This window comes from Anarrhichthys ocellatus, unplaced genomic scaffold, assembly GCF_004355925.1.
Source record: "Anarrhichthys ocellatus isolate YVR2014 unplaced genomic scaffold, GSC_Weel_1.0 scaffold1, whole genome shotgun sequence".
NCBI classification, from domain to species: Eukaryota; Metazoa; Chordata; class Actinopteri; order Perciformes; family Anarhichadidae; genus Anarrhichthys; species Anarrhichthys ocellatus.
The window spans coordinates 9,595,306-9,623,004 of record NW_022280031.1 but is presented as its reverse complement, the minus strand read 5'-3'; the positions used below and the strand labels follow the sequence as shown (position 1 = coordinate 9,623,004).

The following is a 27,699-nucleotide window of genomic DNA, read 5'->3' as shown; positions in this document are numbered from 1 at the left end:
AAACAGTAAAGAATATTAAATAAGTAAAAAAAGTAAAAAATCAACAATAACTAAACTATTATATGTACAGACAGAATATTTGTAGTATTGCACAGTGTATTTATATTGCACAGATGTTTGGTGTTGTTAGTGTTGTGTGGTCTACATTATATATACAGTATATAACAGTTTTAAAGTTATTTTATAGCAGACACTACAACGTGTCCTCGTCGTTAACAAACTTAGATTTCATATTGTAGGATACCATGAATGCTCAACGACAGCTCTGCACACCCGGAACCTTCGTTTCCGATTCTTTTGACAACCGGCGCGTTTGGGTGTTACACCCTCAGACGCTTCCCCTCAAACAAGCGAACTCATTGAAGTGTTTGTTGCTGGAGGTAATTGAGTCTAACAAGTACAATTATTCAAAAGACCATCGCGGAATAGTTGATACATGTTCTTTTAAATGTTATAATAATGTCTGAATACCGACGATAGACTTCTGTGAGCGTTTTCTGTTCCGTTTCAGTGATTGTCCGCGTAAGTTAGCTATAGCATGCTGCTAACTTTAGCAAGCTAATCTCCCGGTGTCACGGCAAACTCGGAAGCAATGCATTGCCCTTGCTTTTCTAATTGCTTTAACTTTTTTTTAAAATAGTGCCACAGTCTTACATAACCATTCATCTCTTTTGCAGGTCCCGTGTTAAACGTTTAAAGATGTTTTTGACAAGATCGGAGTATGACAGGTGAGTGCAACACAAACTGCTTTGTCATTTATTGAGCGCTGCTCAGTGGGAACGAGGAAGATGAATAAGAGAGCACACTTATGTTAAGAAGATGCTTGAACATTTTGCATTTATTGGCTGTGACTGCTCAAGGACAGTTCCCTTTGTTTCCGTCCTTTGTTGTAACTTAGTTGCTGTTTGTTGCAGGTCGTTAGCTAGCAGCTAGCTCGTCACTTCGCATTTAGTTAGCCTGCTTTCACTTTCGGTGTCGCTATTTTAAAAAACTTTATTTAAACAGGAAAACCTAATTTTGATTAAAATGTTGTGTTACACTCAAGATAAGTAGCTACAATCGTGCTTTGAGCGGTATCTGTAAACACAACATAATGCTAAACACATTTATTTGCAAGTTGTTTTCCACCGATGTCGAACTGATGACTATTATTAATAATCTTTCTCATTCACGTCTGTCTTCCAGAGGTGTGAACACATTCTCTCCTGAAGGGAGATTGTTCCAGGTTGAATATGCCATCGAGGCCATAAAAGTGAGTATTTCACACTGAATCACGTAGGTTGACTAATAGTTCTTCTTTTGTGTGGTTATTGTTTACTAAATTCCAAAAAAGAAATGAAATGTCCACCTCGATGCTCACAATCTTTCTTTGGTCTGGCTTTGCCTTCCCAGTTGGGCTCCACAGCCATCGGTATCCAGACATCAGAGGGGGTGTGTCTGGCTGTGGAGAAGAGGATCACCTCTCCGCTCATGGAGCCCAACAGCATTGAAAAGATCGTGGAGATTGACACTCACATTGGTGAGTAGCAGTGATTCTCAGCTGTCGGACACAGATTAACTGAACCTCAAACATGGATGCTGACAGAGGACGAGTGCTCGAGTGTATTTACTGTCTGTTAACTTGAGAATGACGTCTGCCAGCCTCTGTAACTTTATGTAGATAACCAGTCGGCTTGGGTAAACAATCAGTTGTCCAATTAAACTTTTTTTGTTTTGTACATTCGATGCATGCATTTGAAGTAGAGTCAAATTTGAGTGGACAAAAATTGAGGAACACAGGAATATTTTAAAAAGATGAAGCAACAAAATGCAAATTCAAAAATGAAATAAAACTATTAGCAATGCTGAAAGGTGAACATTGAGTAAGTGCTTAAATATTTTGGGAGCTTTGGGATATTTTCTGAAACGTACTGTGCTGTCAATGCTGTCTCAGTCATATTTCTTACATGTGTGACTTAAAATTTGGATGAGGTGTACCCTTATACATTGCCTGATAACGTTCACTCCGATGACAGTGAATGACATCACATTTCTCACAGTCTGACTGACTGTTGCTTTACGCTACAGCATCAGCATTTTCTTTCTTTCTGCCTCAAAGGTTGCGCCATGAGTGGCTTGATAGCTGATGCCAAGACTCTAATTGACAAAGCAAGAGTGGAAACCCAGGTATGAATGCTGAGCAAATAGGAATATAATGCAGTACCCTAACCGCCTGGTGTTCTACCTGTGTATAATCTGTATGTTCTTCCTCAGAACCACTGGTTCACGTACAATGAGACGATGACCGTGGAGAGTGTGACTCAGGCGGTGTCCAACCTGGCGCTGCAGTTTGGAGAGGAGGACGCTGATCCTGGTGCCATGGTCAGTCACTCGGCTCATCTATTCAAACCTCAAGCCAGTGTTCTTTTTTCAAAGACATAAACTGCCATATCCTGTTCTCTGCTTTGTTCCTCTGTGCCGTTATCTATACAGAGTCGACCATTCGGCGTAGCACTTCTATTCGGGGGAGTTGATGAAAAAGGACCCCAGCTGTACGTAAAGATTACCATCTGTGCTCCTTACAAACTTTACATTTCAAACAGAGGCATGTTCACCTTCGATTCTGATTTCACTGTTATTTGTTTGTGGATGCAGGTACCACATGGACCCGTCAGGAACCTTTGTGCGGTGTGATGCTCGGGCCATCGGCTCCGCTTCTGAGGGAGCACAGAGCTCTCTGCAAGAAGTCTACCACAAGGTACAGACCACTGCGTATTTACATTTAACAGGAACATCAGCTAAGCTAATGATGATGTTAATAAGCTGCTATCCTGTGTGTGATTTAAGGAAATTAACTGTTTTCAATTTGTATAGTCTAAAGTAAAAAGACTGATGGACTGAACAGTATCTTTTCTGTTTGTCCCTGTTTAACTTGCAGTCCATGACATTAAAAGACGCCATCAAGTCGTCTCTCACCATTCTGAAGCAGGTGATGGAGGAGAAGCTAAATGCCACCAACATTGAGGTTCGTTATTTTATTTTTCGCCCATTTTCCTAATACTTGATTTTACACATCAGTAAAAATGCCCAGTGCAATTATATGTATGTTTGAATATAACACCAAACAGTGTTCAGTTTGCACATTACTTCCAGAGTTCCTCCGGTTTCATGTAGGGTTTCATGTAGGTTTTCTTTGTCTGTGTTTCTTCTGTAGCTGGCAACAGTAGAGCCCGGGAAAGCCTTCCACATGTATTCCAAAGAGGAGCTGGAGGACGTAATCAAGGATATCTAAAGCAGCAAAGACCTGGAAGTCTTGCTTTGCGTTCTGGGCAGGAGAGGAGGAGGACACGGAGGAACACCTGGGCTTAATGTCACAATACAACCACATCTTTTCATCAGATCAGCACATTCTCCTTGCTGCATTCAGATATTTTTTTTTTTGATTGCATAAGAGGTTTCTATTTTTAATGTGCTAGTTTACTTCTTGTCTCAGTATCTGTACAACTCTGTGCAGGAGTCTGACCAGCGCTCACAACTGAGTGGCAGGAAAACAGTGTGGGGGGGGGGAGGTAGGGCGGGGGGGTCTTTTTTTGTTACGAATCAGTACTACAATTAAACTGTTGTATTCAGAAACTGGTCTGACTCTATTTCTTTTTTCAAATGTCCACTCCCCCAACAATATAAAGTTAAATAATCTGTTAGGAATAAATATCCACAATTTGTCTTTTATCACCACTGCCCTTCTTATAGCTTCTTACCAATTAGTTGGTTTTATTTTACTAGCTCCCTAATTCTCCTATATTTGTGTTTGATTTTTGATCTTTGCAAATAATAATTTATCTATTTCATCAGATCAGCACATTCTCCTTCCTGCGTTCAGATTTTTGGCAATCAAAATGTCCTAAATTCCTCACCACATTTTCCATTTTATTTGCAATACAAAAGTCAACTAGATGCCTTTTGGATTTATGAAACTAAACGATTAAGCTGAGATAGAACTTTATTAATCCCCAAGAAAATTCTTGTGCCAGAGATTGATTCAAAGATTATGACAGAATAAGAAAAAGCAAGTAAAAATATAAACATCTGAATAACAGATAATACATATTAGGTCTGCAATATGTAATACTGACTAATTAGAATAGCAATATTTCATTCCATTTAGATCACTTAACTATTTATTATGTTAAAGTTTATATATTTTTGTCTTGTCTTTCAGGGCTTCATTATCAGGAACTGCCAAAATAACTGCAAAATTGTTTTCCCATATAAATAGTAAACTAATCCTTTTCTTGGAAAAGCATCAGCCAGACTGTTCTGCTTTGTCTTCCCTTTCTTGGAATTGAATTTCAAAGAATAAACTCCAATAAAACAGTTTCCTGGCCTATGTGCGGTCATTCCACCAGGGGGCAGCATAACACCAGAAAACGCGTTACATCGCAGTTGAAGATTCCTGCCGTCCAATCAGAGCGCAGGTTATTTTGGCGCTGGCCAATCGTCTTCCACGGTGGATGGGCCGTTATTGAAGAAGCATTAGGTGATTTGGGGGGGGGGGGTCATGTGGAGCCGACTGCTGGGACGAAAAAGCTCTTCGCAGAGTCCAAAGTAGTGCAGTCTTCTCTGTAAACATGATCTCCGTATCTTGCATCTTGGCGCTCGGATTGTTTTCGTCTGCACTGGGCACAAAGTTCCACGAGGGAGAAAAGGTCTCGGGTCTGAGGAGGCTGCAGCGCGGGTTAGGCGGTGATGAGGAGCGACGAAGTTTAGAGAAGTCGGAGCTCTCGAAACGCAGCGCAGGACTTAATGAACAGACATGCACAGCTCTGGCCGGAGTAGAGTCAACCCTGCACAACAACACCCACTCTGTAAGTGACTTATTCAGGTTTCTGTTAACCCACCACTACAACATCAAACTCCCTCAGTCTTTGTGTTCCTGGTTGTTTGCTACAGCTAAAGTTAACTCACAGGCTACCTCCATGTGTCGGTGGTCACTCAGCAGCACATGGAGCTGCTCACAATGTCCACACTGTAAACAACTTCACTGAAACACATGTTCATGTAGATGACTGAACACGAGCTTTTCCAGTGTAACAAAACGAGTGGTGCTGTAGTTGTGATTTGACAGCTCTGTGTGATGTGAATGAGGGGAGAAATACTGCAGAATAACTGATAATGAAAATATCAATACGTTGTAATAGTACTTTGCAGCCCTTTTTTCTGAACGACATTACAAAACCTAAATATATTCAGTTTACTGTAATATATGACAAAGAAAAGCATGAAGTCCTCACATGTGAGAAGCTGAAAACTGGGGATATGGGTGTTGCAATATGTTGGTACAGATCACTGTGATATTTAAATAAATAAATAGGAAATATTGATATAATGTTAATAATACACATATGACAATATATTGTAAATAATCCAGCGCATCTTAAATCATTTTATATATACAGTTATGATTACAAATTGTCTCTCCACCTCCCTACACTCGTCTCTGGTGTGTATTCATTTGCCAGAAAAGAGACTAAATGCACAATAACTGAAGATAAAGATGAATTTGACTGACAGTATTGGTGTTTTCTATTAAAATGGTGACAATACACTCATTGTCAGTTCTTTTTGGCCATGATAATTATGTGGTGAAAATCTGATACCGTGACAGCCCTACAGAGGAATGTTTGGCGCTTTTGCTTGAAAGAAGACACAAACAATTAATCGATCAACTAGTGGATCAGTCGCCGAATCGTTGCAGCTCTAATCCATTTCACAATTATACAAAGGAGAGAAAATGAGAATATATTTGCTGAAATAATATATTGCCAAAATATTTGCCAGTTTATTTCCTGACAACCAGCTTATTGTTTCTGTCTGTTCCACTTATTTTTAAATGATCTGAATTAATGCCGGTCTGGATCCATTAGTCCTACTGACGATGAACGGTTAAAGGAGGATGTCACTCCAAAAATGATTTTAGTTGTGCTCTTCCAATCTGTTGGCTGATACCTGTATGTTGAGAATTTGATTTCACATCCGTGTTTTTTTTGGCCTTCTCTTTCTTCTTCCAATCATGAACTCTTTCTCATCTTAACCCTGAGCCCACATTAAAATAGACCAAATGACACCTTCTGTTGTTTTAGTACTGGACATGTTGTAATAGAAAGCACAACAAGAACAACGCAGATGTCCAGAGGAATGTTCAAGAATAACAGCTTGGTTCCAAAAGCCTCAGAGCTCCACAGGACAGTCTTCCTGTTGTGTTGTGTGTGTGTGTGTGTGTGTGTGTGTGTGATGGACAAAGTTACATCATTTCTGTGGTTGAGACACCTGGGCTTAGCTTTGGAGCATGAAATCGATTCGCTGTGCTTACTGAGAACAGACCCCTCCCGTCTCCTCTGGGCTTTTCTCTCGAACAAATATTCCCCACGTTTTTCTCTGATGGATTTAATCCGAGTGCCAATGTGGGTTCAGGTTGTCTGTTATCAGAGCTGCGGGCCTAGATCAAACAGTATACAATCTTTATTTTTTTACTTTGCTATGTAAATTCCCAGATCAGACAGTAGATAACCTAGGATTCTTATTATGCTATTTTAGGCCCTGATAGATTACACAGGATGTGTTTTGTCAGCCAGCCCAAGCTGTGTCTTTGCAAGGTTCGTTTAGCGTGACTCTGTCTGGATTACAATCTAGCTTGCTCTTTCTTTTCTTTTTCTTCTTTCTCTCCTCACTCCGTCCCGTCCTCGATCCCCTCTGGCCAAGAGAAAAAAACATGTTCTGTTTTCAGGGTGAGAACGTGACTATGAAAAGCAGCAGAGCTGATGTTCCACATAGAGAGAGAGAGAGAGACACGGTGTGTTATGCAAAGTGTGGGTTTGTTAATGTACAGGGAGAGACGTCCAATGAGATCAACACACTGGTGAAAACAGAGAAGCACTTGTAGATTCAGAGGGAGACTTGTTGAGAAAATATCAAGTATGTGTTGAATCTATGTTTGTATTTAATTGCATCCATTTCACACTCTACCAGTGCTAACAGTCGGTTAGCGTAAGGAAAATGAATCGGCAACAAATATTGCAAAGTCAAAAACTTAAACGTCAAATATTTATCAAGCAAAAATGGCCAAAACTTTCCGGTTCCAGCTTCTCAAACGGGAGAATTTGCTGCTTTTCTCTATTCTGCATCAACATACATTGAATCAGATATTTTCTTGACTGATCTGTTAATTGTTTGGTCTATAAAAATATCAGAAAACAGTGAACAAGTCTTACAACAACAAATCATTTGAATTTATTCCGTGTCTTTCACAGAAGGAGGAATGCTAACGGCTCTGTGAGGCTGTACTCAGGAACAGTGGGGCTGCGAGCTACATGCTAACGTTATAATGCTAACACGCTCACAGAGACAATATGCTGAGGTTCAGTAGACGTAATGTTTATCATGTTCACCATCTCAGTTTAGCTGTGGCACCTAACACATACTGTGCCCTCTACTGCTCTTACTACCATACTATTTGGTATCCAGGAAAAGATTTAGTATATCCCAATTAATACATAATATGTCAAATGAGGTGTGCCAAAAATACCAGGATGTTCTGCTGTGTCCGGTTGCATTTTGCAGTATTTTAAGCCAAGAATCCTCTACGCAGCAGATACATGAGCAAGAGGGTCGAAGTTGAAGGTGTAAGGTCATGAAGAACATGAAGCTTCATGCAACTGTACGTACTTAGGGAAGCTGAAGTATGAACTAAAAGTAAAAATAGAAAGTATGTGATCTTTTTAAGGTCATTCCTAGAGCCGTGCTGCTAGCAAGGCTAAAAACAAGCTAAACAATTAAATCAAAACAACTTTCTGTTGATCGACTAATTGATGAAGTAATTCATCATTCAAGTACTAGATTGAAATTGCGATAGACATATTTTCACTTTTTTGAGATAGACAAATGGACATTGTTACGCCCCAGCTTTCGTCTCTGCCCGCGGAAGCTTAGCCCAGCCTCAGAGGAATGGTGGACACGGCTTCATGTGTTTCGATCAAAACCGAGAGAGTTTGACCCGCTCGTCTGAAGTTTTATGTGTGTAAAGACGGCCGAAGCAGAAAGGTTAAAACCCAGAGCAGAGGGAACAAGGAGCTCATTGTGTTTGACTCTGACCTCTGAGAGAGGACTTCACTGTGCTCCCACCCACCAACAGTGTGTGTTCTGCATGGACATACATGTGTGTGTGTGTGTGTGTGTGTGTGTGTGTGTGTGTGTGTGTGTGTGTGTGTGTGTGTGTGTGTGTTCACGTACAGCAGCGTGTGTGAAACGCACTTGTGCATCATTGGTGTCCACCTCTGTCAGTCGAACGTACCGACACACCTTGAGAATCATGAGTTGTTGTGCAGAAGCAGCTGAGAGGAGCCTTTTCAGAGCAGACGTGAACCCTTAAATTAAACACGATACAGCATGAGGTCATGTCTGGTTTGTGAGGCCACGTCCAGCCGAGTCAGACACTTATCTCTTGATGTTTTTTTTCCGCTGACTAATAAGCGTCTTTTCTTCTCTCCACCGTCTCCTTCTACGCTTCTGTTTTCCCCATCACAGAACGATGACTCAGCTTTACATCGGCTGCTTAGATTTAACACAGGTGTACAAGCAACTGGCAGAAACATTTGCAAAAGATCCTGAGACAATAGACAACATGAGAGCGGTTGACCTGCAGTGACGATGGTAGTTACTGTCCTTGTGACCAGGTTTCAGGCCATGTTTCTTAGATGGTCCTTAGACCAAGTGTGACGATGACGCTAACATTTAATTCATATCCACATGCCAAAATAATCCTTCATTTGTTTTCATTTTATAATCATGCCTACTACTTCAAAGACAGAAAGGGAGAGGAGCAGGAAATGTTGGTGAAGTGGGAAACCTGCCTTGTACCAATGTTCCACAACAGATCTGAAGCCACAACGCTGTGGTTTAAGGCTGGAGACTGTTGGGAGGACGGGACACGTCGTACTTTTCATCTTTTCACTGATCGACAGATCGAATGGGTGACTGCAAGAGAGCTGGAAAGCAATTAGCTGACTGAAGAAAGAATAGTTGGATGCAAGGGGAGGCTGTGATGAAATGATTTATGTCGAGGAGAGATGGAAAGTTGTGTTCAACACACTTGGGACAGCCGGGGGTCGGCCAGTTTCCACTGGACCTTATTTACAAGGAGTTTCCAGCAGCCAGCCCCGGCCGTCTCCTGTGGCTTTATAGAGCTCTATGCAGACTCTGCAGGGCTGGGCTCACCTTGTAAACATCTCTGCCCTGCCAGCAAGAGAGAGGAGGGGAAAATACGTCCCTGAAATGACCAAACACTCGAAAGTCACTCTGGATGAATAGACTGGAATGTTGTTTGCAGTCAGTGCACTTGTTGTGAAATGTATGTTCTACTCATTACCTCTGATATTATGTAACAGTGAGGTTTTGTTTGTAGATTTCAGTTCTAATTTAAATCCTGTGTAGCTTGGCAAATGTATTAATGTGTAAAAAGTAAGGTTTTTGTATTCTGTTATTGTCAGAATAGAATACTTTCAGTCTACATTTACCGTACAGTGTGTGTGAGTGTGTGTGTCTTGCTGTGCTCGGGACATTGGTAATTGTTTTGTTCTCTGGCCCCGGCTTTGTCATTTCGGCCGGAAAGTAGGTCACACACGCAGAGTGCATTCAAATGGCCATGTTACTTTGGATGATAAGAACAATTCACCCTGTCCTCTCGTTCAGCAAGTGACCGAAACACACACACACACACACACACACACACAAATCTCAGAAATGTTTAAAATAATCTAATTTTTTTTCTCCTTCCGTTCCAGTTCACCTTCAAAGTGAGGACCATGGGTTCACTGTCACTGGCCTGGGTGGGAGATGGATCCGGGGTGAGTTTGTTTACATGAGTGGAAATATATGACTAAATTAAAAAAAAGACCCAGAGGTTCTAGAGACGGTTGCGTAATCCCTGCTGTCTTCTCCCAGGTGCTGCTGGTGTTGACGACATTTCAGGTGCCGTTGTTCATGATGCGTTTCGGCCAGTCCAACCTCTACAGGAGGTGAGAAATGCCTGGTGGTTGATAAATGGAGCAGTAAATTGTTTGTCATACCTGTGGTCTGAGGGTCTAACGGCAACTTTGTCACTGTGTCAGTGAAGACTATGGGAAGACGTTCAAAGATGTGACTCACCTGATCAACCACACCTTCATCCAGAGTGAGTTTGGCATCGCCATCAGTCCCGACCACTCTGGCAAGGTGAGCCCAAGTGTGCTATTCTTAGCTTTGCTATGCCCTGAAGATGCAGTACCTTTCACGTACAGACCCCTGCTTGTACCTTACATAAGGATTTGTGTTTTGTTGTGCTTGGTCTGTATATAAATACATCACCGTTGCCTCATAATGACACAGAAAATACTTTTCAAGCAAATGCATGATCTTTCCTGACAGCTCCTCTCTGTGTTTGGTTCCAGGTGATGCTCACTGGTGACGTGTCAGAAATCGGGGGCTTTAAACTGTTTCGCTCACAGGACTTTGGCGTGACCTTTGATCCAACTGACCTGCCGTTTGAGCCTCTCATTCAGATGCTGTACAACCCGGGAGACTGCAACGTACTGCTGACGCTCAGTATCACGGTAGCAGCTTTTATTCTTCAGACCAAACCAAACCTCAGATCCTAGTTTTGAGTTTTGATAAAGTAAACTAAAGTGTACCTAGCTACCTCTCTTAATGTAATGCTGGACTTCTGTTTCAAGGCTACTACATTCTTGATTAGGCATAAATGAATACCTAAAAGGCGATACACACTTTTTTTTTTTTTTTACTGACTAAGACTTTCCCCTCCAGTTGGACCTGTGGCTGTCTGAGGACTTTGGTGCCACCTGGAGGAAGATCCATGACGGTGTTTGTTTGGTCAGATGGTGAGAAATGTCCCTTAAATCATCCGTCAGTTGCGTAATTACATTATAAATCCACACAAGACATGTGGGTACTAAATATGTAACAGATGGCATAAAAAATAACCAAACTTTAGGGACTGTAAGAAAATGATTTGGGTGGGGGTGGGGGGGGGGGCCTCAACCATATGTTTGTTATTAATATTTGGTTTTGTGTGTGCCTTCAACAACACTAATGATATCGTATGTTAATTCTTTATGATGCATTTGTCTTAAGTGTTCTCTTAAAAAAAATATGGTGCAATCTTTATTGCGATAAACCGTAACTACTGTTTCCAGAAACATCATATTATTCCTATTAGCTAGAAAATAAAGCCCTGATACAGAGACGTGATTGATGTACTCTGAATATGGAAAAATATATATTTACTATCCATGGTGCACACATAATAAAACAGTAAATCTTGCTAGAAAATAAAAAAAGTATATATATATATACATACACCCCCTCATGTACTTCCAAAATATTTATTTTGCTATAACAGGAGTGTGCTTGTGTGTTCTCTGTCCATTGTTTGTTATTCCAGCTGTTTCGCTCACCACAGTTTGGAGCACTCTGCTGACTCTCGTTTCCTTTGGGCACCAGAGTTCATGTGAGGTTGTGGTGTCAGCCTGTGGTTGTTAGCGCTGCATTGTGGGAACATTGCAATAGCTCTGCGTGACCACAGTTGTTATTTAGGCCCCAAACTGAATTGACTGCAGAGAGAGGGAGCTGAGGCTGTTGTCAGACTGAATCATGAGTCAGCAGCAGCATTCTTATTCAGCCCACAGTACTTGAGCCGGCAGGATCTTTGCAGTGTGAAAACCTTCGAACAAAACCAGAAAGGGCTTGGAGTGCGGCCCGGGGGGGGGGGGGTCAATGTGTGCCTTGCTCGCACAGCAATTAAAAGAAACTGTAGAATATTCAATATTCAGGACTGCACAAGGGTGTGCTGATTAAACAGGTTATTTGGCCAACACTATGGATGTGCGGTCAGGCATAATGATACACCAGGAAAATCCACTTTAACTGATTTATTGTACAGGTGCAGGGCACATGGAGCTGGCAGGCTGGTTTTTATCTAAACAGAAATACATACAATGTATTATTACTATGCAGAAATTGAATACAAAGGAAGCAACATCTGGTGACTCTTTAACAGACTAGAATCAACACAATGTTCATCGGTTTTATCTTTACAAATAACTAAAGGTACTGACAGTACAGTACAGTTAAACACGGGGTTATCAGTGGAAGCATGGAGACGTGAAAAAAAGGTAAACAAAGGACGAATCAAATCACAGTTACTCAGAAACATCATTCACTGTTTCTTTTTCTCACATACAGGGGTCCAAAAAACAGCATCTACTTTACAACAAACTACAATGCATCATGCAGTAAGTGAAGACTGTAAAGTCACCGATACATTTAAAGTTCTGCACTACAGCTCGTGACTCCACCTTCTCTCTGTTAGGTGATAAAGGAATGCTGGAGTTAAGGAAGACGGCAGACTACGGTCAAAGTTTTCAGACCATCGCAACAAGAGTTTACTCCTTTGTGCTGGGAGGTCGCTTTGTTTTTGCCTCCATCATGACTGGCACGGTATGTGTGTGTGTGTGTGTGTGTGTGTGTGTGTGTGTGTGTGTGTGTGTGTGTGTGTGTGTGTGTGTGTGTGTGAGAGAGTGTGGATGTCTGAGCAAGTTGTTTGACTCCTACTTACTGAATCTGAGAGCAGAACGTTTGTTTTTGTGTGAATCTGACTCGCACTGTTTTTCCTGATGCTTACAGTATCTCTATATATGCACCTGTTTGTTTCGTTATCAGCATAAATGGTACCAATACATACTTAGACACCTGGTAACATTTTTGAAAAATGTTTTCCTCCCTCTGCATTTTACAAGACTCAAACAGTCAGTTCACCCAAAAAAAACATATTTTCTCACTTATCACAAGTGATGTCCAGACTTTCTTGACCCCCTTTTCACCTAGTGTTACCATGTGATCTGGATAAGGAAAACCACATGCTAATGCAGGATGGGAATGCACGCAATATACATGGTGATCCAAACATGATCGGACGAGCCAGACCACATGCGGAGGTGGTTTTAGCTCATAGTGTGATAAAATCTCAGCCAGCTATTTAATCCGTACAGAGTGACCACATTCTGAAGCAAAAAAATCTGCCTAATATTACCTGACTCCGCCTCTTCCTGCAAGCTGAAGATGCAACGTTGAAGCTCCATTTGGTCTTTGAAGCTAGTGACTGACTTGGGACGAGCCGTGTTGACCACCAGACCCACTTGACTAATTTACATATTGCGAACTGATGAATGCAAGTATAAAATTGAAATAATGAAATCTCTATTCATACCATGTGTAAATGCAAAGGACGGTGCATCGTATGCCATCATCCAGATATTTTAACCAGATACAGATCACATGGTAACATCATGTGTAAATAGGAAACAGTTTTTTATTAGCTTAGCATTTGTGCATTTTAAACTCGTGCGATCATGCAGGTGGACTGGCACTTTAACAAGGCTTAACATTCAGCATTTCTATCTGAATTATAAAGCTGTAAAGGAGCAGCTATCGCAACATTTTGGTGTTTATGTGTGTGTGTGTGTGTGTGTGTGTTAGGGTACAGAGCGTATGATCCACGTGTCAGTAGATGGAGGTGAGGTGTGGAACATGGCTCAGCTCCCTACAGTCAACCACGAGCAGTTCTACTCCATCCTGGCAGCCAATCAGGACATGATATTCATGCACGTGGACAACCCTGGAGGTCAGAACCCGAGAGGATGCTCATAGTGATGATTGATAACAATGATGTAGATAATGCAAAAATAACCTTCATGCAAACGATCTCATTAGGTGTCCTTGGAAAAAGTTTCTCTGTGGGGATCAGTAAGCAGAAGTCTCACACAGTGTATAATCCAAACCTGTGTGTGTGTGTGTGTGTGTGTGTGTGTACTGTGTTGACCAGACTCCGGTGGTGGAACCATCTATGTGTCTGATGACAGAGGAGCCGTGTTCTCCAAGTCTCTGGAGCGCCATCTTTACACGACCATAGGGAGCGACACCGACTTCACCGCCATCACGTCACTCAGGGGCGTCTACATGACCAGCGTTCTCACAGAAGGTGGGTCAGCACACTAACTAATATGTGTACTTACACATTTAAGAGGAATCTTCTGGCTATTCTTTCTCAACATTTTTAAATATGATATGATCATCTTTCTTAATAGTATTTAAAGTGAATGTTATTGATTGCAGATGGTGCAATGGAGACAGTGATCACCTTCGACCAAGGAGCAAAATGGCAGACGCTGCGCAGACCACAGAACAGCCACTGTGACACCGAGACCTCTACCAACAGGCCTAACAGAGTGAGACACGCATAGAGTTATGCACACTATATTTGAATATTTACATTGTTATGTATATGCAGTGAGCGTGTTGACCTGGTACCAACATTACCCTAATTATTGTGTCTTTACAGTGCAGACTTCACATCCACGCCTCCTACAGCACCTCCATGAAGATGAACGTCCCCATGCTGCCTCTCTCACAGCCCAGTGCTGTGGGCCTCATTCTGGCTCATGGTAAACGAAAACACAAAGATGTCTTCGCCCGGAATCCTTTCACTGCGTGGTTAAATGTCTCATAACAGCGCTGTCCTCTGTTTCTTCAGGCAGCGTCGGAGACGCAGAGTCGGCTCTCTCTCCTGACGTGTACGTGTCTGACGACGGGGGCTACTCGTGGCTGTTGGCTCTCAGGGGCCCCCACCATTACGCTATACTGGACTCTGGAGGGCTGCTGGTGGCTGTGGAGCACACCAACTCACCTGTCAACCAGATCAAGTGGGTATAACTAAGTATAGTAGATGACGTGGTTATTGTAGGATTGCTTATATTATTATGTATCATTTGTTAGTTTTACTGTTCTTTTTTTTTTTTTGCTTCATGGGCTTTCCTCTTCCTTTCTTTGCCCTCCCACATCGTCAGGTTTTCAACAGACGAGGGGCAGTGCTGGCATACGTATAACTTCACCAGCGACCCACTTCACTTCAGCGGTATGGACAGTGAGCCCGGCTCTCGCTCCATGAACGTTAGCCTGTGGGGCTACAGGAACGACTTCAGTAAATGGGTGGTGATCACCATAGACGTCAGGAAGCTCCTCACCAGAGACTGTGAGTGTGTCTGAGAATGTGGGTGTAACGGAAAGTGTTTCGCCTTTTGACTTACTTATATATGCTTGTATGTATGTGCAGGTACTGAAGGGGACTATGTCCAGTGGCTGGCTCACTCTACAGACCCCAGTGGATCTAATGATGGCTGTGTGCTGGGCTATAAAGAGACCTTCTTACGCCCGAGGAAAGACTCTGTCTGCTGGAACGGGAGGGAATATGCCGTCACTACGAAGCTGTCCCCCTGTACATGTACAATGGACGACTATCACTGGTATGTTTTTGTGAAATACAAAAAAATATATTTTATAGTTTATTTTCATCCTGCATTTAGTGCAACCATGAGACTATATATAGGGAACATATTGACACAGTTTGTCTCTGTAAATTTGTAAGAATGCCAGATGAGCTTCTGTTTTGTCTTACAGTGACTTTGGATATCACCGGCCAGAGAACAGCTCAGAGTGCATGGAGCAAGAGGAGATGAAGGGTCATCCTCTGCAGTTCTGCTTGAATGGGACCACCGAACAGCTTCAAACCAGCGGGTGAGGACGCCTGTTTTTATCTTTGCTCTGTCCTCTGCTTTACTTTTAAGAAACTCAAACGTATGCAAAATATATGAAATGTATACAGAAGTATGTTCATGTTTGTTTCAAGTCTTACCACTGTATGGTTAAAAGGTTATGGGTTTTATGAACAGCACACAAGCCAACAGCAATTCAGGCACTGTAAGAAATAGTCACCTCACCAGCTCACTTCCAGAAGCCTATTACAGATTATTAATTTAAGATTAAGTGCCGACTGTTGTAGGACTTCTGCGTGATTGTCCTGTGAGGATGTAGTTCATTAACTAAAGAAATACAAAGCACATACAGTAACACAGCCCAAGTAAAGGCTTCCTCAGTTTAGTCACTAGTAGTGTAAAAGATAAAGATCAAAGGTCAAAGCCAATTATGAAAACTTGAGCTTTATTCATAAAACATGTTAGTATGTTTCCATGTCTGCCTCTACATCTCCCTCCATTAGTATTATGAATCTTATCTTGAGTTGAGCAGCTGTTTTGTCTTGCCCCATGTCCTTTTCAGTGAGTTTTGTTTTTCCTTACTTTTCCTTTCCTTACATGTCTCTCTGTCTCTTCTAACATTTAAGCTATCGGAAGATTCCAGGAGACCAGTGTGAAGGAGGTTTTCAGCCAGACAGGAAGGAGACAGACCTGAGGAGGATGTGCACCAGCAACGCCCTTTATCCAAATTCTCTGGTAAGTTCTGCTCAGTCTGAGAATGAGACTATGCTGGTTAACTGCATATTGAAATCAACCTATGATCATTTTTTAATTGTCGATACTGAGTTGGTTATCTGGTAGCGGTGTGACATGAGCCAAGTTTCTAACCAAATGTTTTGCAAATCTCAACTGAATTTTTATAAAATCTGCAAAAGAAAGGGAAAAATGTATGTTTCCATCTACGTAATGCAAATATTAGGAGTTGGTTGCATCGAGATAAACAGTTGTTGGCCCTAATTCTCCAGCCGCATGCCATAAAACCACTGTAGAAGAAGTGAAGCGGTTAAAAATTTGGAAAATGGCATTTATGTTTATTACATATGTTCATATGAGGAAGGTTACGGTCTCCTCATCAATCCACATAGATGGTATGTTTTCGTCTGCCGCAATTTTTCAGTAGAGTGGAAGCTTCAGTGAACGCCACATGCTTCATGGGTGTCAGGATTTATACATCTCTCAAGGCTGTTTCCATTGTACTTTGTAGCATTTTGCTTTTTCACCTCAGCCAAGCACAACAAGTTTTTTTTATTTCCAGCATTTCCACTGAAACGCTCAAATTGAAATAGAAACAAGTGGATGGAGACACATTTATTGTTAGAACTTTGGTAATCTCAAACACACTCAAATGACCTGAGTATATCAGTTTTCAGGGTTTTTTCTTACAACCTGGACTCCTCAGGCTCCTGAACAAATGCTGTTGTGCAAACAGAAGCATCCACTTATTCACAAAAAGAGGATAAATTGCCAATGAAGCATATTTTACACTGAGGCTGTCCACCTTCCACTGGTGCACATAAGATTGTGTGAACAGCTGCAATGTTCCAGGTCCTGATGCACGATGTCAGATTTCAGCCATTTCTGTTTTTTTGTAACTCTTACCAGACGGAGAACAGTTCACCGAACACCGCTGTCATAGTGATGGTTGTCATAGCGATGCTTCTGACCAGCGCTGTTGCAGGCGTTTGGCTGGTTAAGAAATATGTCTGCGGAGGACGGTCAGTATACGTCTCATCTTTCCACACACACTTTATGCACACAAGTAAACGCTGTGAGTACCATATGTCATCTCTGTTTGTGTCTAATATGCACTGATGTCGTCATCAGGTTCCTTGTGCACAGATACTCTGTCATGAGGGAACATGTTGAGGCTGATAAAATAGAGGGAGTCGATGACATCGATGCTCACTACATGGAGACAGGAAAAGCACAGTACAACGAAGACTCGGATCAGGTATCTCGTGCTTTGTAAAGTGCACTATTTTTAGGTAAACTTTGTCATTGTTTTTTTACTAATCTGTGTTGTTGTGTCTCTCCACAGGACCTCTTAGAATAAGGTGGACGTTTGTCCTCTCAAAGGCTCTACATTGAACGCAGTCTTTCATGATGCCCGGGGACTCCTGTTGCTCCCACATGCTGATTAACATCTGCTTCTCACTTCTTGCTATCCCCTGGTGGCTGGAGGACTCAACAGCAACTCACATTGCTTCCTTGTAGCAAGTTGAGTCTCCCACAAAAAGGCGAACCGGTGGTTTGGGGAGGGGGACAAACCCAGCGCGAACAGAAGAAAGCCTCTGGGGTCCCTGGAGAGCTTTTGTTGTTTCTGTCACAAAGAGTCCTGTAAAGACCACTGAGTCTAAATACGTGCTCTGTATGTTTCCTCTCATGCTGACCTGAGAAGATATGGCCTTTCATATTGTGATGAACTGCAGAAGCACATTAGAGAGGCTAGATGTATAGACGCTTGCAGAAAGTTTTATATAATAATAATAAGAGTTGGGGAACATCCAAGCAACAGAACACAGACAAATATTAATCAGTATATTATCTCTGCTGTCAGTTAAGTAGTTTTTGTACTCAGTAAATTCAAAACCAGTTGTGCATGGCGGCCATTTTGACATTTATTTTGTCAGCTTCCCCAGTGACTAAAATTTGGCACTAACATTTTTTTAGAGACGAGGCTACTCTATGAGTTACCTGTTAGTCACAACTTATTTAGAAGTGATCACAGCGGCTACTAAGAGCAGCAGTGTTAGGGTTAGGGTTGTTTTTGTTTTTACCGTACACATTATATACTTTTTTTCGCAGTTGAAATTGACCAGAATTTTAATCAAATGATGAACTTCAGATATGAACCTTTCAGTACACTATTATGGCTTTTTGTACTTAACAGAAATTACTTTTTAATTAGTTCTTTTGTGTTTCACACCACTTTTAAAAGTAGTAGATAAAATATAATCATGACTAATATTTTATTAGTCAAAAGTTGTTATTCGTACATATGTCATAATTTTTGTTATCATCTTTTTATTTATTATGAATTGGTTTAAATTTGTAGATGAGCAAACTAAAATGTAATTGTAATCAGAACATAGAAATTAGTGCAAGTGCTGCACTTACCAGATAGTAAAAGCCAAATGAGTGACTGCTACTCCTTGCTTTAGAAGAACTTGTAATTATATCAGCTGCAAGATGAACTATGTCGACTAAGAATAAAACAAGTTCATTTTTAGTACCTATTGAGACTTTTGGAATAAATGTTGAAAGGGCCTGCTATTGTTGTGAAGACATAACAACAAACACTTTTTTAATACAGTGCAGCTTTATACAAGCAGTATCTTCTCTGTGTGGTGAACATGAAAGACTTGAATTATTGCCAAAGCACTTTTATTGTTTAGTTCTCTTATTGTAGAGGTGAAATCTAACCTTAGCCCAGCATTATATATGAAGTATGGTAATGTAACCCAAACCCTTTACTTGAACTTTATGATTTTTATTTTTTAGCTTAACAAGGTGCACCAATATATTGATGTTCTTGTGTTTATATTTTATTCATTTTTTTTTATTTGGCTGATATTTCCCCATATCAGTCAATACCAATATGCATTTGTCTAACTATCTTAATGCAGGTTCAGGCGTAATCATCAAGATAATCAAGTGTTTTTAGAGACCATGCTGGCCTGACCTGTTACTAATATGACAGCAGAAAAACAGTCACAACATGCTGTTTGTACGGCTTCATATTAGCAGTATGAACATTTTCAGAATTATACTGAAACTGCTTTTTTAAAGCTACAATTAGTCTTTTGTATATTTTGGTGCATCCCAATTTAATAATCACAGATGTTACAAAACATCAAACAACAACTAATTTATCAGATTAACGTGTCTGGTGGCCATAACGAGCATTAACTTTATTAAGTTAATTGAGTTACATATTTCTTCCAATAGACACTTCACTGTTTTATATGAACTGTTGAGATGTTGGCTGGCTACCATTTCTTTTATCTGCAATGTAAGAACTGTAACTTTTGACACGTGCAGGTCTTTTGGCCAATGCTTGTATTCTTCAGCAGACTGAGTAATATCCCAGCGAATAAGCTATTGTAATAAGCTGGCCTGATATAGAGGCATATTTTCAAGGACTGTTGGCTGGACTTTGTCAGATATGAAAGCAAATTAATATGCTTGATGCTTCTTTGTTACACAACTGTCAGTAAGAACAAACCCAGCTATATACTTCAGATATCATACTTTAAATTATAGATTTAATGATTTATTTTTGCACTGTATCTACAGATCTGTGAAAAGTTGCATTTGCGCTTCCTTGTACATCAAATGTTTGTAAAGTGTTCGGGCCGTGAGTTGTGATCTTCATTCCATTTTGTTTTCTTGACCGTTTGCTAGAATATCAGAGATGAGTATCTCTGAATTAAACTATTCTGTAGCACAAATGTTTTATAACAATGTTTGCATTTATTGAATGAAATAACACAATCTCTCTTCCATCCGTTCAGTCGGTTTTGGGTTTTGTTCATGCAAAATTTATATAAATAAAGAAATACTTGATTCCAAGTCAAGTCAATATATGTAAAGTATGTTCAAAGCAAAATACAGCCTACTAAAATGTAAAAAGTACAAGTCTCCATTGCGATAATGTGGTTATCTTTATCAGTGTTTTATTACTATTAATGGGTGAGAAGATGTAGTTCAATTGTCTTTTCTGTTAAATATACTGCTGGTGGTGTTGTAACGTTGAAGGAGGAGGAGGAGGATGCTCCTTCCTACAGTATGAAGCTACACCGAGGTAATAAACAATGATGAAACAATCATTATAAATGAAGAACGTGCAGTTTTGAAATATTTGCATTAGTTGCTTACTGAAGATACTGATTTATCACTGACAACTTAATAGTGTTAACAAATATTTAGGATAAAGTTTTGGTGCCAAATAATTGGTTTTCATTTATTGGACCATATGACCACCGATATCTATTTCACAACTTATTTAGCATTTATAAATGGAGTAAAAACATATAACTGCATTAATACCAAATATAAATAATAAATACTAGCAAGATTTTTCACAAACTGGTAACCAAAATATGTTACGTCATTATTGACATAACTAATATATTTAACATTAGTTACTGATTTATTAACCAAACATAAAGCCATTAGTTACAATTTAATAATATTTTCAAGAGGTGCCACTGACATGGATTGCTGTCACTATTTTTTATAAAGTAACACAAAACGTTACGTTAGTCAGCCCATGATGCCGCCGTAGCGTTCATTAAACACTAGGGGGCGCCACACTCCTGGCCTAAGTAATTGTCCAGCCGGAAGTTGTTCTAGCCATATTCATCGTTTTGAATCTATAGTTCAGCTATGCTAACTGTCTGCTGTTTGTTAGAGAGAGCTAAAGTTGAAAATTAACGATTTATTAGCTATATGTATACCTGCAAGATGTCGGTTAGTTGTTAAGGCCGCGGTGCGCGTGGAACAATGTAAAGTAATGTCAACTCTTTACGGTAAGTTCATCTTCAACGAACGTATTGTTCAGGAACTAGATAGCCAGCTAACGGCAGCTCCGTCGTTACGTTAGCTAGCTAACACGTTTGCTAGTAACGAGAGCAGGTTTTCCACCTGCCAACGTTGACGTTACACAGATGTTCCAGTGTAACTGCCGGGCAGTAGCTTGTAATAGTTGCAATTGTGTGCAATTTTTTTTTATTGCTAACATTTCAACCGTTCTTCAAACGTTACGCTAGCTCGGCTTTTAAGGAAGTTTGGCCTTGTAATTTGAAGACAGTGGTTAACTGTCGCAAAAGTAATGGTGGAGTGGTGTAACTCAACCATCCTGCCTGTCAAGCTAGCGGATTCTGGTGCAGTCTTTTACGTTTTAAACAAATTAGACCAACGACATTTGACGTTGCTTAAACTGTTTTCGTCTCTTAGGTGTTGCCATTAAATGTAACGTTGTTAAATAATTCAAGTTTACAGTTAATTGTCAATTTGGCCTCGTGGGCGTTGGTATTACGTGTACAGTCTAAGTGAAGACACCAGTGTTTTGTGATGGTGGTAATATAGATGATTATGATGATGATTGGGAATTGGAAATCTGATTCATCTGACATGTTATGATTCTGTATTTCAGACTTTGTTCGTTTACTATGAACTCCCTATCAGACCAGCTTCCGGCATCAAGCACATCATGCAAGACACTACCTGGAGATGGAAATCAGGTACACTTAGAAAATAGAAACCATGTCGTCTGCTTTGCCTATCAATTATCCAACCTTGCACTTCTAGTTCATATTAAATCCTTACCGGTGGTACTCTTCTTTACCCCCCAGGTACAACCAAAAGCCCCTCTTCTGCAGATTCTGCGTGTTGCCGGAGCGCAGGAAGAAGTCTTCACGCTCAAAGAGGTGAGCTGTTCAGTGAAATGTCAAGTATGTTTGTTCGTATGCAGCTTGTTTTACTAAAGTGGTCAGTCCAGGCTTTAGTAGTCTTTTATACTGGGTTCCTATAAATGTGCCCTGTATGTGTCTTGTGGTTTCTGATATTCAGTGTTGTTGTTGTAGGTCATGCACTACTTGGGGCAGTACATCATGGGGAAGCAACTATACGACAAACAGAGGCAGCACATAGTCCACTGCCAGGACGACCCTCTGGGGGAACTGCTGGAGGTGGAGAGCTTCTCCGTCAAAAATCCAAGGTATTCCCCCACATCAACAATGGTCAACACTCATTAATGCTTCACTATACATCTAAACATATACGTCTAGAATACAGAGGCCCATTCTAAATTCTCATATTCGCATTTCACAGCCCGGTGTATGAAATGCTCAAGAAATACCTGGTTGTGCTTGGTTGTTCTGGTAAGTGACACATTGATTTTCTGCTCCATATATTTATGTGAAATAATGATTCTGTCTGGGGGAATGTATGTAGTTCAGTACATGTGTGATGACTTGTAATTCAATTGTCGTCTTCCTCTTAAAGTAGTGATTGGATTCTGTATGTTATTTGCTTCTTTAACATATGTTTTGAAGTGAAGATCCCTGGGTATATAGTGATTATCTATAAATATATTCTACATCCAACTTTCTTTTTGCCTACTTTTGTGAGTGCTTGTGATAGTTTTTGCATCTCTTGGGGATGCGGGGACCAGAACTATGCCATTGTGCAGCTTGTCCTACAAAAGCCCCAGAAGGAGGCATTAGTGTGAGAGTGTATTGTGCTATAATTAAAGGGTGGGGATGTCCTTTTTCTGTTACTGTGTCTCATCTGAAATGCAGACGCTGCAGAGAATCTTTCTGTGGGCCGTGAATGTGTAGAGGGCGGAGTGGAGGATCGTGGTCAGGTAAAACCGAAGCATGGTGCTAAGGAGAAACAGAGTCCCCCCAACCTTTCTCACCTCACTACAATACAAAGCTGTTAATAAATAATATATTTTTGTCATAACATGCACTGATCCCAGTGCTGGATTGAGACCAGTAGGCCTTGGTTCAGACTATAAAGCGAACGGCCGTGTGCTTGTGTGTAATGAGGAGGAAGGGTAAGGACTGCTGTCTTCGTTGGTGTGCATTTGTACAGAGTGGCACCGTCTCTGTACAGCCCCATCCTTGGTTTGGTCTGGTGGTACTCCACCAGCACCACCCAGTGGATGGGGGGCAGAGTCACCCTCTCTGTCTGTCTCAGGGTTCTCTTCTCTGCTCCGAAACTGGAGGATCGCAGCTCCTGATCCAGCCGCAGGCCGAGCAATAACCCCCCCTCCCCCGTGTTCCTCACCTGTCTTTCCGACCCCCTCCTAAACCACCTTGGTGTGCAAGACTTTGTCTAACCCTTGTTGAGCTTCAGTCCAATTTTGGTCCTTTGTCAGTGGCTTTATGAATCAAATAAGTTACTATATTTCTAATTAAATCTCATGTTAAATCCACTTCAAGGTTCAGATTTAAGTTCTGATCATACTTCAATATGTTTTTCAAAAGTCTATATTTCCTCTGTCAGCTGTTAATAATATTATTTATGTTGGACATGAGATGCATCTTAATCATTTTCTTCTGTTTCCTTTCTTATCTGAAAGCCTTCCATAGATAGATACTGTACAAGACCAGGTATTTTGTATAGTATCTATGGATCTCCTAAAATAAGTAATTACTTAAATCCTTTGATTTAGTTTGCACAGACTACATATTAGAACAGTTTTACTGAATTGGAACTAGATTTTTAAAAGCTTTGACTCACTAGTTCATCACCGTGTTAATTAGTACACTGGCTTTCCTATCTCATCTGTCTCTATCCATCTCTGTGTTTTTTTACCCTCCACACGGTTTTGGTGTCCTAATTATATCCTAAATTAGTTATGACCTCCCTCCCCACTGGTCCGTACCCTAACTGCCCAGCCCCCTTCTCCCCCGATCACATACCGAGAGGCCATCTTGAAAAGGAGCTGTGAGTCCTCCAAGAACCCAGTTATGGCTCCCTGTTCTAATGTTTGTCCTTCACGTCCCCGTCCCCCCCTTAGATGTGCGGAGGTGTGGTCAAAGCAGGGCTGGAGGCCGACAGTGATGGGCCTCTCCTGCAGACCCCCTCCCAGCGCCGTCCTCGGGAGCCAGACGACGGTAAGCAAACGGTTCCAAATGTGCCCGGGACGAGACTCGCTGAAAATACTGAATTTAACGGTTCAACGCCTCTCCAGACTCCCTTGAAGGCCTGCCACGGTCAGCCTGCAAACGGCCCAAACTGGATGTTTCTTTAGACGAGTGGGACCTCTCTGGTCTGCCCTGGTGGTTTCTGGGTAATCTCCGTAGTAATTACAGCCGCAGGAGCAATGGCTCCACCGACATTCACACAAACCAAGTAAGAAACCTCATTTGTAATAGCTCGTTCAGGGTTAGGTTGCGAGATTTCAAGCTTAAAAACAGACATAATTACTTGTTGTCAAATTGCATGGATTGGAGTGTAACAGTGGTGGTCTGACTGATGGGTCAGCTGTCTCCCGCACAGGAGGAGGACACGGCCATCGTGTCGGACACCACCGACGACCTCTGGTTCCTGACCGAGGGCGGGAGTGAACAGGTGAGTGTGGAGATGAAGGAGGCGGGACTCGAGGAAGGGAGCGCGGGAGAAGGGGAGGCTCTACCTGAGGACGAGGATGAAGGAGGGAAGGAGGAGAAAGCAGATCGCGAGGTACGACTTTGTCTCGGACTTCATTGGCCAGGCACACACCACATATCATTTTTAAATATGTGTATTTACACTCCAGGATAATGTTCTGAGATGTTTGATCTAACGACTTGTATATTTATCCAGATGCTGGAAGAGCCGGATGAAGACTCTCAGTGCCTAAGCGATGACACTGATACAGAGATCTCCACACAGGTTTGTATCTGCTTTTTCCTCACTTGCTGTTATTTTAGGTTTTGATTAGCTGTAGGTTAAGACAATGCAGATGTGTGACTTTGTGTTTGCCTCTGCCCATTAGGATGCGTGGCAGTGCACTGAGTGCAGAAAGTACAACACGCCTCTCCAGAGGTACTGTGTTCGCTGCTGGGCTCTACGTAAGAACTGGTACAAAGATGTCCCCCGACTCGCCCATTCCCTCTCTGTTCCTGACATCCCAGCATGCAGCTCTCTGACCACCAACGATGAGGAAGATGACAGTGACACAGGCATTGACATCCCAGACTGCAGCAGGACGGTCTCTGACCCCGTCATCCTGCCCTCCCACTCCACAGCTGACCGCCCACTGCCCACTATGGCCACAGGGAAAGGCAAGGGGCCGTGGCCCTCCGGCTTCCATAAGGACGAGCAGCTCTCGGGAGGGGAGAGTCAGGAGAACCTGGGCATGGAGATTGAGGAGGTTAAGCCTGAGGCACTCCTGGAGCCTTGCAAGCTGTGTCGAGTGCGACCACGCAACGGAAATATAATTCACGGACGCACGGCTCACCTTATAACCTGTTTCCCATGTGCAAGGAAGCTGCACAAGTTCCATGCTCCTTGTCCAGGATGTGGGAAGATCATTCAAAAAGTCATTAAGATATTCATCCTCTAAAAGGGACACACACACACACACACACACACACACACACACACACCTGTCAGGCTCTGGGGAACTCAACAACACAAACACATTTGACCACACGGATGCATGCACTCTGGTTCACACTCTGCTCGTAGACACACACAAGATGTGCACCTTAAAACATACAATGATACACATGAAATATAGCACTTGGTGAAGCTTGCTCTTGGTTGCATGTTCTATTCTGCATCACGCTGCCTCTGAAGTATTTTGGGATGAAACCTTGGACACAAGAGTTTATCATGCCAGATTGGTGCCACATTTAAATAAGGGACATATAAAGAAAGGCAGACGTATTTATTTATTTATTAGAAGAGTGCACGTTTATGTGAGCTATTTGGTTTCATGAGAGCTTGTTTTTTTTCAGGCCGTGGATCTTCTCATTTGTTTTTGAATGGTGCCATTTTAAACTAGTATTGCGGTCTTTAGTTCTGCTAGTTTTTCCTTCCTCCATAGATTCACTTCAGTCATCTGGACCGAAATGGATAGATCAGTCCAGGTATTCAACTACAATAATATGTTTGTAAGCATCGTCTGTTATTTTGTTATGTATATTTTTAACCGTTCTCATATCCTCTTGTTGCTCTGACATTTAAGTTATGAAGACAAGATTGAAGGAAGAACAGGAAAACGGTGATTTTGTTGTCAATGGCTGCAGCTCCATGAAAGTGTCCTAAGCTTCTAACAAAAAGAGAATTATTAGCATAATTGAATGTACTGTAAAATACTAGTGATGGTGGCTTAAGTCCTGTTTCTCTCAACATAGTATTTTAAAATGAACTTAATTGAACCTGCTTAAGAATGCACAGCTGAAGTATTTACTGTACTTTCCTCTCGGGGTAGTAATTTGATGTTAATATGTATTCAATATCTTATTTACGATTGCCACGCCACTGGTGACAGTTATGCCTGCAGTAAGTTATGTTCTATAATTGTTTAATGTTTAAATGTTACTGTTCAGAAAGAGCTACTTTACAACCCTTCCTGAACGTATGATAAATGAACAACTTCTGTATATTTTGTATTTAATTAATTTATGATTTAAGTTTTGATTGATTGGATGATCGCGTCTAATGAAGCAGGGAAAGGCTGCACTTGCTCCAGAGCTCTGTGTACTTTTACAGAAAATCTTAAACTAAACTAAATTACTAAATGTACCGTGTCAAAAAATGACTGGAGTACTTATTGGGAGTTGGAGGTTTTATTTCAGCGTTACACTGCCATGTAATGACTTAAGTTGTGTATTATAGATTTTATTTTGATGGATTATTTGAAGAATGTATTGTTGGACCACGTAGAAACGATTTACTCAGTAAGCGTGTGAGCTGCCTACCAATACCACCGGCTCTGCAACGCTCGGTGACACGAAGCATTTACCTCTCGGCTCTGCTCTGCAGAGAGAGAATGTTGCAGATCTTTGATCGGATCTTCACTTGCGTTTAATCTTTCTGCCAGCAGGTGGGGAGAAGTCTGAATATGATATCTGGTCTACAGTACCAGTAATAACATGTAACGCATATATAGAGCATGCCTGCTGTCGTGACTAGATCCAGCACTGATCTGGTGTGAGAGCTATATTAACTATATAAACACTATAATAGGTTAATTATATAGGCTGTTGTACTTATCGCCATAAATGTGCTTCGAGGAAAAACAAACTTCTTACTAAAGACATCATAAAAATGACTTGGCTTGCATATTATAGCCTTGATCCTTGTTTAGAATGACTGACTTGTTACAGGTATTGGCATTAAGAAACAGCTAATGTAGTTTATTTTCTCTTTTTTTTAATGAACCTGTCATGGAATGAAATGAGTTGTTTTGTAAAGCAATAAAGAGTTAATTGTTTCATTGAGTTCACTCTGTTCAGCCACTAGTGAAGAGATGTGTGTGTGTGTGTGTGTGTGTGTGTGTGTGTGTGTGTGTGTGTGT

At 41.3% G+C, this 27,699-nt stretch overlaps 3 protein-coding genes across 4 annotated transcripts; all 3 read left to right on the top strand.

Annotated features, from left to right (window-relative positions):
• The first annotated feature begins 298 nt into the window (after positions 1-298).
• psma5 (proteasome 20S subunit alpha 5) lies at positions 299-3,568 on the top strand. Its single transcript, XM_031848053.1, has 10 exons — positions 299-380; positions 678-728; positions 1,186-1,252; positions 1,393-1,519; positions 2,099-2,166; positions 2,254-2,361; positions 2,473-2,531; positions 2,635-2,737; positions 2,918-3,004; positions 3,194-3,568. Exons 2-10 carry the CDS (start codon positions 700-702, stop codon positions 3,269-3,271), a joined length of 726 nt encoding a protein of 241 aa, XP_031703913.1. The 5' UTR covers positions 299-380; positions 678-699; the 3' UTR covers positions 3,272-3,568.
• Positions 3,569-4,534: 966 nt separating this feature from the next.
• Positions 4,535-20,125, top strand: LOC116383269 (sortilin-like). Its single transcript, XM_031846976.1, has 20 exons — positions 4,535-4,844; positions 9,816-9,878; positions 9,976-10,049; positions 10,143-10,245; positions 10,461-10,622; positions 10,834-10,907; positions 12,271-12,320; positions 12,398-12,525; positions 13,564-13,708; positions 13,910-14,065; positions 14,200-14,312; positions 14,426-14,528; positions 14,618-14,786; positions 14,931-15,115; positions 15,197-15,386; positions 15,541-15,657; positions 16,262-16,370; positions 17,277-17,389; positions 17,499-17,625; positions 17,713-20,125. Exons 1-20 carry the CDS (start codon positions 4,608-4,610, stop codon positions 17,725-17,727), a joined length of 2,433 nt encoding a protein of 810 aa, XP_031702836.1. The 5' UTR covers positions 4,535-4,607; the 3' UTR covers positions 17,728-20,125.
• An 893-nt stretch (positions 20,126-21,018) lies between these two features.
• mdm4 (MDM4 regulator of p53) lies at positions 21,019-27,615 on the top strand. 2 transcript variants are annotated; one of them, XM_031846994.1, is made up of 11 exons: positions 21,019-21,205; positions 21,832-21,919; positions 22,031-22,105; positions 22,262-22,395; positions 22,509-22,558; positions 22,979-23,043; positions 24,208-24,304; positions 24,382-24,542; positions 24,690-24,872; positions 24,996-25,064; positions 25,168-27,615. In XM_031846994.1, exons 2-11 carry the CDS (start codon positions 21,848-21,850, stop codon positions 25,735-25,737), a joined length of 1,476 nt encoding a protein of 491 aa, XP_031702854.1. In that variant the 5' UTR covers positions 21,019-21,205; positions 21,832-21,847; the 3' UTR covers positions 25,738-27,615. The 2 variants fall into 2 exon arrangements, with proteins under 2 accessions (XP_031702854.1, XP_031702847.1); XM_031846987.1 differs by having other exon boundaries at positions 24,675-24,872.
• The last annotated feature ends 84 nt before the right edge of the window (positions 27,616-27,699 follow it).

Excerpts from the sequence above, each read along its gene's own strand:
- psma5 (XM_031848053.1), top strand. The coding sequence starts at position 700 with ATGTTTTTGACAAGATCGGAGTATGACAG. Across the intron at positions 1,520-2,098 it reads GGAGATTGACACTCACATTG|GTTGCGCCATGAGTGGCTTG; the intron begins GTGAGTAGCAGT and ends TCTGCCTCAAAG. Across the intron at positions 2,167-2,253 it reads AAGCAAGAGTGGAAACCCAG|AACCACTGGTTCACGTACAA; the intron begins GTATGAATGCTG and ends GTTCTTCCTCAG.
- LOC116383269 (XM_031846976.1), top strand. The coding sequence starts at position 4,608 with ATGATCTCCGTATCTTGCATCTTGGCGCTCGGATTGTTTTCGTCTGCA. Across the intron at positions 9,879-9,975 it reads GGGTGGGAGATGGATCCGGG|GTGCTGCTGGTGTTGACGAC; the intron begins GTGAGTTTGTTT and ends GTCTTCTCCCAG. Across the intron at positions 10,908-12,270 it reads GGTGTTTGTTTGGTCAGATG|GGGTCCAAAAAACAGCATCT; the intron begins GTGAGAAATGTC and ends TCTCACATACAG.
- mdm4 (XM_031846987.1), top strand. The coding sequence starts at position 21,848 with ATGAACTCCCTATCAGACCAGCTTCCGGCATCAAGCACATCATGCAAG. Across the intron at positions 24,543-24,674 it reads CCGACATTCACACAAACCAA|CTGTCTCCCGCACAGGAGGA; the intron begins GTAAGAAACCTC and ends CTGATGGGTCAG. Across the intron at positions 24,873-24,995 it reads AGGAGAAAGCAGATCGCGAG|ATGCTGGAAGAGCCGGATGA; the intron begins GTACGACTTTGT and ends ATATTTATCCAG.